Source organism: Leucopleurus acutus (assembly GCF_964270905.1).
Source record: "Leucopleurus acutus genome assembly, chromosome: 5".
In the NCBI taxonomy this organism is placed as follows: Eukaryota; Metazoa; Chordata; class Mammalia; order Artiodactyla; family Delphinidae; genus Leucopleurus; species Leucopleurus acutus.
The window spans coordinates 83,172,049-83,182,287 of record NC_139147.1 but is presented as its reverse complement, the minus strand read 5'-3'; the positions used below and the strand labels follow the sequence as shown (position 1 = coordinate 83,182,287).

Genomic DNA, 10,239 nt, shown 5'->3' with positions numbered 1-10,239 from the left:
TCCCCTCCCCCTCCCCTCCCCCTTCTCCTACAGCCCCTCCCTCCTCCCCTGCCCGGTTCCAGCCCCTCCCTCCCCTCCCCCATTCGCGATCCGGGCCGCTGCTGCTGGGCCGGACCCCCCGGGCTCAGCCCGGCCCCTCGCCGAGCCGCCGCCGCCGCCCCGTTTGCTGAGGAGGAGGCCCCCGGCCGGGGCGCCGGGCGCGGGGCATAAAACGGGCCAGAGCCGTCGCCCGGGGCACTAGAGCCGCGTACGGCCCGGGTCAGCGGCCGCCAGCCCGCCCGCGCTCCTCCCGGCCGCTCCTCCCGCCCCGCCCGGCCCGGCGCCGACTCCGCGGCCGCCCGACGAGCCCCTAGCCGCACAGCTCGGGCCCTGGCCCCGGCCCCCTCCCGCCGTACCGCCCCCGGCCCGGCCCTCCTCCCACCTCCCTCCTCCCTCTCCAGCTCCCTCCTCCCTCCCGCCTCCCCAGCTGTCCCGTTCGCGTCATGCCGAGCCTCCCGGCCCCGCCGGCCCCGCTGCTGCTCCTCGGGCTGCTGCTGCTCTGCTCCCAGCCGGCCCGCGGCGCCGGCCCCGAGCACCCAGCGCTGCCCATCCGGCCCGAGAAGGAGCCGCTGCCCATTCGGGGAGCAGCAGGTAGGTGGACGCCCCGAGGGAGGCGCGGGTGGGGAGTCCTGCTCGGGGCAAGTCTGCGCCCGCCCGGAGGGGGCGCCGGGTGCAGGTGGCTCGGTGCGGCGGGCGGCCCGGAGGGGTGGGCGGGGGCCGCGAGGCGCGTCGCGCCCGGGGACCCGGGGCCCGGCCGGCAGCGCCCGGGGCGGGTACACGGTAGGAGCGGGACAGCTGCCGCCAGCCAAGTCCGTCCCCGTAGGCTGCTCCTTCGGCGGGAAGGTCTATGCCTTGGACGAGACGTGGCACCCGGACCTGGGGGAGCCCTTCGGGGTGATGCGCTGCGTGTTGTGTGCCTGCGAGGCGGTGAGTGGACCCAGTGGCCGTGGCCGGGACCCTCGCGGGTCGGGGACCGCTGGGGTCTTGGGACGTCGGAGGGACTCGGAGTTGCTGAAGAAAGAGAAGTCAGTCTGCAGATACTTGGGATATTTTTCTGACGGAGGAAGCGGGGAGGAAGAGCCCCCTTCAAGTCTCAGGTGTTGCCTATTATTGATCACCCATTGTGTGTCAGGCTCTTTGCCAACTCCGTTTCGTCTGTCTCTCGCTTAAGTCCTAGTACAACCATGCTAGATAGATACTATCATTACTACCATTTTTCAGATAAGGATCCTACGGCCCATCGAGGTTAAGTAACTTGTCTAGAGTTACGCAGCTTGTATGTAGCAGAGCAGTCTCACCCCGTGGGAGGACCTTGCCCTGGTCCCGTGCCTCCTCTCGGCTCGCCTTTGAGTCTCACCAACAGCGTATTGCCCTCATTCGGTTTTCCCGTCTTCTCTGCGAGCAGCCTCAGTGGGGTCGCCGCGCAAGGGGCGCGGGCAGGGTCAGCTGCAAGAACATCAAACCCGAGTGCCCAACCCTGGCCTGCGGGCAGCCGCGCCAGCTGCCCGGACACTGCTGCCAGACCTGCCCCCAGGGTAAGGCCCGCTCCGCGGTGAGAGGAGGGCAGCAGGGCCACGATGCTTGGTCCTGGGCCACGCGAATGGAGCGAATGGAGCGGCCAACTGGCCCTCCTCGTGCCCAGCTGAAACCCGCATCCCCCACCCCCGGTGCAGAGCGCAGCGGTCCGGAAAAGCAGCCAACGGGCCTGGCCTTCGAGTATCCGCGGGACCCAGAGCACAGAAGCTACAGCGACCGCGGGGAGCCTGGAGCTGAGGATCGGGGGCGTGGAGACGGCCACACGGGTAGGCAGGGGCTGCGCAAGTGAGGACCGGGGTCATGGTTGGGGCCGGGCTGCAGCAGCGGGTGACGGTACTAGGGATATCTTCCTTCCCTCACAGACTTCGTGGCGCTGCTGACGGGGCCAAGGTCGCAAGCGGTGGCACGGGCCCGAGTGTCACTGCTGCGCTCTAGTCTGCGGTTCTCCATCTCCTACCGGCGGTGAGAAAGGGGAAGGAGGGAGGAGGGGTCAGCTGGGGGCCAGGGAGGGAGAATTGGGGGGGCTGGAGGGGCTGCTTCTGGCTCAGGCTCGGAGTCCGTGCTCAGGGGGCTCTCATTACCAGGCTGGACCGCCCTACCCGAATCCGCTTCTCAGACTCCACTGGCAGCATCCTGTTTGAACACCCTGCAGCCCCTACCCAAGATGGCCTGGTGAGATGATGCCGTTTATGAGTGCTTATCCAGTCTGGGCGCTGTGCTGAGAGCATGTTCTGCATTACCTGCTTGGGTCCTCACAACAGCCCAGTGGGAGAAAGGCACTGACATTATGATGCCCATTTTACAGATGAGGGAACTGAGGCTCAGTAGCAGAATGTGACTTGCTCAAGGTCACACAGCTAGTAAGTGGTGGAGCCAGGATTTGGACCCTGGCATCTGGCTCCAGGGCCCCTTCTCAAACTTCCTAGGAGGGCCTGGGGGCAGCTTCCCATATTCCTTCCTCACCAGACGTGGGCCTCTCAGCAGGCCTGTCCTGCATTCTGAGTAGAGTCTTCTTATCTCTGTTCCAGGTCTGTGGGGTGTGGCGAGCAGTGCCTCGGTTGTCTCTGCGGCTCCTTAGGGCAGAACAGCTGCATGTGGCACTCGTGACACCCAGTCACCCTTCAGGGGAGGTCTGGGGGCCTCTCATCCGGCATCGGGCCCTGGCCGCAGGTGAGGGGAGCCAACAGCCCCTGGACGTGAAATTTGGAGTCTTCTCTACCCCCAGGAATGGAGTGGGCTGAGGAGGGGACTTTCTGGTGGGCTCTCATGGTCCTTTCTCCCCCAGAGACCTTCAGTGCCATCCTGACCCTGGAAGGCCCCCCACAGCAGGGCATAGGGGGCATTGCCCTCCTCACGCTCAGTGACACAGAGGACTCCTTGCATTTTTTGCTGCTCTTCCGTGGGCTGCTGGAAGCCAGGAGTGGGGGTAAGTGGAATGGGGGCAGCACATATGAGGAGGGTAGGGAGATCACCTATGTTTCAGAGGTATCCACATGTGCGGCTATTGCAGGACCAGCCCAGGTTCCCTTGCGGCTCCAGATTCTACACCAGGGGAAGCTACTGCGAGAGCTCCAGGCCAATGCCTCGGCCCAGGTGAGCAAGGGTCTGGCTCTTACTGCCACTGGTTCTGGCCTCTTGCTGTGCCCACCATACCCTGCTCTGCCCCCAGGAGCCGGGCTTTGCTGAAGTGCTGCCCAACCTGACAGCCCAGGAGATGGACTGGCTGGTGCTGGGGGAGCTGCAGATGGCCCTGGAGAGGGCAAGTGGGTCAGGGCTGCGCATCAGTGGACACATTGCTGCCAGGCAGAGCTGTGATGGTGAGACAGGGCGAAGCCTGGCACCCCGGGCACACACAACTGAGAGGCACAGAGAAGCGCCAGAGGAGGGGCTGGGGGGTAGAGGAGGGATCCTGGGGGCTGGGGGTGTGAATGGCCATGCAGCAAGCCTGCCTCCACCTGTCTCGCCCCTCTGCAGTTCTGCAAAGTGTCCTTTGTGGGGCCGATGCCCTGATCCCCGTTCAGACAGGTGCAGCTGGCTCGGCCAGCCTTACACTGCTAGGAAATGGCTCCCTGATCTACCAAGTAAGAGCTGGGGGATGGAGGAGGTGGGAGGGCAGCAGAGCAGGGCGGGGCTTTGGCCTGCAATGGTTCAGGGCCCAGGCCTTCTCTGCTGCTCCAGTTTGCCCTCCCTGACCCTGCCCTCCAGGTACAGGTGGTAGGTACAGGCAGCGAGGTGGTGGCCATGACGCTGGAGACCAAGCCTCAGCGGAGGAACCAGCACACTGTCCTGTGCCACATGGCTGGACTCCAGCCGGGAGGATACATGGTGAGTGCTTCCGGCAGAGCAGAGCCGCAGGTCCCAGGCACCAGAGCTGACAGTGCAGGGGGCTGTGGGAAGCCATGTCGGATGAACAGGGATGTTCCGCGTCATTCACTCACTCACAGGCTCTCTCACCGATGCATTGATTCACTGGACACATTTTTTAGTGAGTCTCAGGCTAAAGACTGCAGTACAAAGAAAATCCGATGTGGCCCCTGTCTTCAGGAAGCTCATGTCAAGTGGAAGGAGTTATACAGGGAGCCCAGTGCAGCAGATCACGTGATAGCAAACGTGATCGCAGTGGCTGCCGTTTATTGAGCCTTTCTATGTGTCACAAACTGTACTGGTTGTCTTGCTTCTGTTATTTTTGGCCCTCACAGTACTCATTTATAGATGGCGAAGTGAAGGATCAGAGAGATTAAATAACTCCTCAAGATGGTTGCATAGGTAGGAAGTGGCAGGGAAGGGACTTGAACCTGGGTCCGCCAGGTTCTTATCCAGTGTTACTGGTGTGAGGAAGTGTGTATGGGTTTAGTGGGGGCACAAAACATGGAAAGGGTTCAGAATCTTGGGCTGGTGTGAAAGCTGAGGAGGGGTTCATCTGGGACCTGGCAGGCTACAGCTGGGGCTCACCCTTCCCTGCCCTCCAGGCTGTGGGTGTCTGCCCTGGGCTGGGTGCCCGGGGGGCTCATATGCTGCTGCAGAATGAGCTGTTCCTGAACGTGGGCACCAAGGACTTCCCAGATGGAGAGCTGCGGGGGCACGTGGCTGCCCTGCCCTACAGTGGGCACAGCGCCCGCCATGACAGTGAGTGCTCCAGGGGTCTGCCTGCCCTTTGGTGTCCTCTAACCTGTGACTCAAGCATGTGAGGGATGGTGCCAGAGGGCCAGAGCCTGGCGTGGTGTCTTTCTCTGTGCCTGAGCTCCAGTTGGCATCTGGAGAAGGTGGGGATGTGTAGGGTGGCCCTGCCGGGAGACCCTCCCTGTTACCACACACGGTGCGGGGCTCTCACTTGCTGCTGCCCCAGCCCTGGGCCTGTGGACAGTGCCTGGCAGCTTGTGGAGTCCGTGCTGGGGGAGACGGGGAATGCCGGGATTGAGTCGCTGCTCTAGGCCACCTTCTCATCTGTCACCTCTCCTCTGTCTGGATCCAGCACTACCTGTGCCCCTGGCAGGAGCCCTGGTGTTGCCCCCCGTGCAGAGCCAGGCAGCAGGGCATGCCTGGCTCTCCCTGGATACCCACTGTCACCTGCACTATGAAGTGCTGCTGGCTGGGCTTGGTGGCTCAGAACAGGGCACCATCACTGCCCACCTCCTCGGGCCTCCTGGGATGCCAGGGCCCCGGCGGCTGCTGAAGGGATTCTATGGCCCAGAGGTGAGGACGTGTTGGTGGGAGGCAGTTTGGAAAAGATCTACTTTCTCGCATGAAAGGCTGTGTGGGCCTTTGGCAGGAGAAGCAGAGAGCAGGCAGCCTCAGGAGTCAGACAGACCCGGGTATGAATCTGACTCAGCCTTTTATTATCCATCCTCTCTCCTGCATCCTACTCTGGTGGGATCTCTTGGCTAGTATGTAATATCCTGAACCTCCAGAGGGGTGTGTGGGATGGACCAAGCCCCCGACGTGGGGTGGGTTGCCATGGAATCGGGGCTAGAGAGGCCTGGCTTCTGAGCTCTACACCATTGCCGCTGGGCTTTGCTATCCCGGAGGCCTTACTTAATCTCCCCGGGCCTCAGTGTCCTTACCCGCGAATTGGGAGTGGTAGGCTCAGCCCTAGAGGGCCTTGTTCCCGCCCCTGATTCTGTCTACTCACAGGCCCAGGGCGTGGTCAAGGATCTGGAGCCTGAGCTGCTGCGGCACCTGGCACAGGGCTCTGCCTCCTTGCTGATCACCACCAAGGGTAGCCCCCAAGGGGAGCTGCGAGGGCAGGTAGGCAGGCAGTGCGGGCCGGTGGGGATGGTCCAGTGTTGGGCTATTACTGTGTGCCTTAGTCAGTCCCTTGCTGTCTCTGAAGCCCGGGCCTGGTAGAATCACACACACTCCCTCCTCGCTGGTCGGGAGGCTGAAGCCAGACGAGGTGCTTAACGAGGCTAGTAGCTGACCATCTGTCCTTGGCAGCTGGGATGATCGCCGTGGACAATAGCATCCTCCTGGGGCGCAGGGGCGCTCAGGGTGCCTTGGGCTGACTGGCCGCTGTTGGTGGAGACGCAAGGGGGAGCCCGGACGCTGCCTCAACCTGCCTCTCCTCTCAGGTGCACATCGCCAACCAGTGCGAGGCGGGCGGCCTGCGCCTGGCGGCAGCAGGGGCCGAAGAAGTACGGGTGCCCGGGGCTCTGGATGCAGTGGTGGCCGAGGTGGCCGCGCTGCCCGCTGTGCTAGGCCCAGATGCCCCAGCGCCAGCCAAACCTGGTGGCCCTGGGCGGCTCCGAGACCCCAACACCTGCTTCTTCGAGGGGCAGCAGCGCCCTCATGGGGCTCGCTGGGCTCCTAACTATGACCCGCTCTGCTCGCTCTGCACCTGCCAGGTAGGAGGCCCTGGAAGGGCACCCTGGGGCCTGGGTTCTGGGTCAGGATCGCAGTCAACCCCCAACCTCTCCCCGTAGAGACGCACGGTGATCTGTGACCCCATGGTGTGCCCGCCACCCAGCTGCCCAAGCCCGGTGCAGGCGCCGGATCAGTGCTGCCCTGTGTGCCCGGGTGAGTGCCCTGCAGGAGCGGAGAGGGTAATGGAGGGTCCACCGTGTGGGCGTGAGGCCTCTGCGGAGGGAAGGAGGGGGCCACCGTCTGCTTTCACTACTTTGGATCCACAGAGAAGCAAGATGTCGGAGACCTGCCGGGGCTGCCGAAGAACAGGGACCCTGGAGAGGGTGAGCAGAAGTGGGCGTGGAGGGGTAGGGAATCCAGAGGAGCTGTTGGGTGGGACGGGGTGGGGGGGCGGGGGATGGGAGGGGGAGAGTGTTTATGGGGGTGGAGGGAGGCTGAGGGGCACAGGTTACAAGTGACACCTGATATACTTCATCAGATTCACTGGCTCACAAGTGGGCCCTGCGGTTAGACTACTGTGGGGTTGGCCTGAGGCTCAGTCCTGGGTTGTGGGCCCGGCCAATGAACTCAGTGCTAATGGCAGCTGGGCACTGTCCCCCACCAGGCTGCTATTTTGATGGCGACCGGAGCTGGCGGGCAGCGGGCACCCGGTGGCACCCTGTCGTGCCCCCATTTGGCTTAATTAAGTGTGCTGTCTGCACCTGCAAGGTATGGCCACCCAGTCTTCTGTGGTGTTGGAACCCAGCGGGTCTGCAGAGCTGGGGAGGGGGCTGGTAGGAGAGGAAAGCCCAGTCTTGGTGAGGAGGGCTCAAGGATCAAAATAACATGAGAAGAGTTCCCTGGGCTCTGAGAGCTGGCTTCCTATAAAGGAAAAGGGCACGGACTGATTTGGGTGTGAACTCTGGCTCTGCCAGCTGGCTAGCTCCATGTAACCCTGGGCACTTTCTGTGCGTCCCTGAGTCTCACTTTCCTCTCCCATAAGCAGATGTGGTAGCACCTACCTTGCAGGGCCACAATGAGGATTTGAGTTCAGGTACATAAAAAGCCCCAGCCCAGGGCCTCTGAGTAAAAGGCCATGGATGTATTACTTTGGAGGTATGGGAAAGGAGAGGGAGGAAGCAGGAGGCTTATGTGCTCCTCCTTTTTCCTGATACCCCTCACTCAATGGATCCCTACAGGGGGGCACTGGAGAGGTGCACTGTGAGAAGGTGCAGTGTCCCCGGCTGGCCTGTGCCCAGCCTGTCCGTGCCAACCCCACTGACTGCTGCAAACAGTGTCCAGGTGAGGGGGGTGGGCACTGAGGCTTCTTGGGGCAGATAAGGCTTTTTGTCCTTGTCCTGGGTCGGGGCGGGGGGATGCATGGTGAGGGGATGCCTAGTGAGGGTGGATGGAAGGGATGTCTCAGCTAAATCAGTATTTACCCAGCATTGCTCTGTGCCTAGCCTGGAGCCAGGGATCTACACACACTGGAAATAATGTGCATGTGTTAGTGGGCTGTGATGGGATCCAGTTCCTGTCCCATCCATCTACCCATCCACCCATCCACCCATCCATCCACCCATCCACCCATCCACCCATCCACCCATCCACCCATCCACCCATCCACCCATCCACCCACCCACCCACCCATCCACCCATCCACCCATCCACCCATCCACCCATCCATCCATCCATCCATCCATCCATCCTTCCATCCATCCATCCATCCATCCACCCATCCACCCATCCACCCATCCACCCATCCACCCATCCTTCCATCCATCCTTCCGTGCTTCCGTCCATCTGTCCATCCGTCCATCCATCCATCCATCCATCCATCCATCCATCCATCCATCCATCCATCCAAATTTATCATCTACTAAGTGCCAGAAACTGCTGGTGACAAATAAAACCTGGATGGCCCTCACAGAGCTCACATCTACTGACCTCTCCCTCCTTCCCTCCTTCTCTCCCTGCCAACAGTGGGGTCAGGGGCCCACCCCCAACTGGGGGACCCCATGCAGGCTGATGGGCCCCGGGGCTGCCGTTTTGCAGGGCAGTGGTTCCCGGAGAGCCAGAGCTGGCACCCTTCGGTGCCCCCCTTTGGGGAGATGAGCTGTATCACCTGCAGATGTGGGGTAAGTGAGGGCTTGTGTGAGGCGGGCATTGGGGGCCTGGCCTGGGGGAGGGGAACTTCCCAGGGAGGGCAGGCTCCTGGGGGTGGGCTTCCCCCAAGAGGCTGAAGGCCGCTGTGCCCCAGCACCTCAGGGACCCTCAGGATCTGGTCTGTCCTGCACCAGGCAGGGGTGCCCCACTGTGAGCGGGATGACTGTTCACTGCCACTGTCCTGCGGCCCAGGGAAGGAGAGCCGCTGCTGTTCCCACTGCACAGCCCGGCGGCGGTGTAAGTGAGGGGCCTGGGGCAGCAGCTCCAGGCTGCCTGTGGGACGCCTGGGGAGGGAAGGGAGCCCCTGCCGTGTGGCGGGAATAGCGCCCCCTGCTGCACAAGCGCCACCCCGTCCCCCCGTCACAGCAGACTTGTGGACTTGTTCGTGATTACCTTTTCTTTAGGAATGAGATTTCTGACGCCCAGAGGAATCAGGCAGCTAGGCTAAAGTCATGCAACTGGTGTGTGCTGACGTGCTGAAAAAATTCTGATCTTTCTGGGACCAGAACAGAGGAGCTCTGCTGTGCCCTCCCTGCCACCCCACTCCCTCACTCCTCTTCTAAAGCTCACTCCCTCTGTCTCCAGCAGTTGCAGACACCAGGACAGTTCCAGAGCTGGAGAAAGAAGCTGAAGGCTCCTAGGGAGCAGCCAGAAGGCCGCGTGACCAAGAGGATGGGGCCTGGGCTGGGGGAGGAGGGGCGCCGGGGACCCCGCATTCTCCTGCGGGAAACCCAGTGCCTTCGGCCCCTCTTTTCTGCCTCTTCTCCCTCCCCCACTACCTCTGGGAACCACAACTCCACAAGGGGGAGGGGTAGCCAGGGCCGACCAATGCCATGTCCACTCCAACTTCGGCCTTGTCGCCCTCTCGCCTCTGCCTTGGAAGCCCACCCCCTTTCCTTCTGTACATAATGTCACTGGCTTGTTGGGATTTTTAATTTATCCTCACTCAGCACCAAGGGTCCCCCCCACTTCACTCCTGCTGCCCCTGAGCTGAGCAGAGTCATTATTGGAGATTTTTGTATTTATTAAAACGTTTTTTTCCAGTCTTTGGGCTAGTGGTTGTTTCTTTGTGACCAGGGGCCTGAGTGAGCCCCAGTGGAGAAGGGTCTGAGGGTAGGCAGGGAGAGAGAGGGCCACCGGCTCCTGGGGCTTCCCTCTGACCCTCGGGGAGCGGGAAGAGACCCGGGGAAGGGGACAGGATGGCACAGCAGTGGGCTGGCATGCCCGGATTCCGCAGAGGGGCTTGGGCCGTCTTTGAGATGGAATAGAGCTTCAAGAGCTCAGGCAACCTGAAGCAGGATTTGGACACTAGTTTCCAGTGACCTGCCCGGGCTGGCATTTCTGCTGAGTATTATAGTGTCTCAGAACTGTTGCTGGTAGGATTTAAAATTTGATCTGTTACCCTGGGGTCAGTCAGGCCTTCTGCTCTGCAGAGAGTTTGACTGGGCTTCCGAGCTTCTCCGGCAGAAAGAGATGGAAGGTAAAACAGGGGCTCTGGTCAGAGGAGAAATGGGGGTGGTTCTGATACACCTGGGTTTTGAAGAGAAAACTCCCTCACGTACAGCCCTCCACGTTGCCACTTTTTACTTGAGAGTCACCTTTCAGCATTCTCCAGTGACTTCCCTTGGCCATCTCTCATGTGCCACATTGGATTTTGGG

At 61.8% G+C, this 10,239-nt stretch overlaps 1 protein-coding gene across 1 annotated transcript; it reads left to right on the top strand.

Moving 5' to 3' along the window:
* Positions 1-482: 482 nt before the first annotated feature.
* On the top strand, positions 483-9,319 carry CHRD (chordin; the record flags this gene model as incomplete). Its single annotated transcript, XM_082839015.1, is given in 23 exon segments — positions 483-649; positions 651-966; positions 1,445-1,574; positions 1,713-1,841; positions 1,938-2,037; positions 2,160-2,247; positions 2,604-2,745; positions 2,861-3,001; positions 3,086-3,168; positions 3,245-3,392; positions 3,550-3,656; positions 3,781-3,900; positions 4,545-4,701; positions 5,048-5,268; positions 5,707-5,820; positions 6,144-6,416; positions 6,495-6,588; positions 6,702-6,758; positions 7,040-7,143; positions 7,614-7,716; positions 8,398-8,552; positions 8,715-8,817; positions 9,169-9,319. Coding segments are annotated over 23 exon segments (3,105 nt in total). The 3' UTR covers positions 9,222-9,319.
* Between the last annotated feature and the right edge of the window lie 920 nt (positions 9,320-10,239).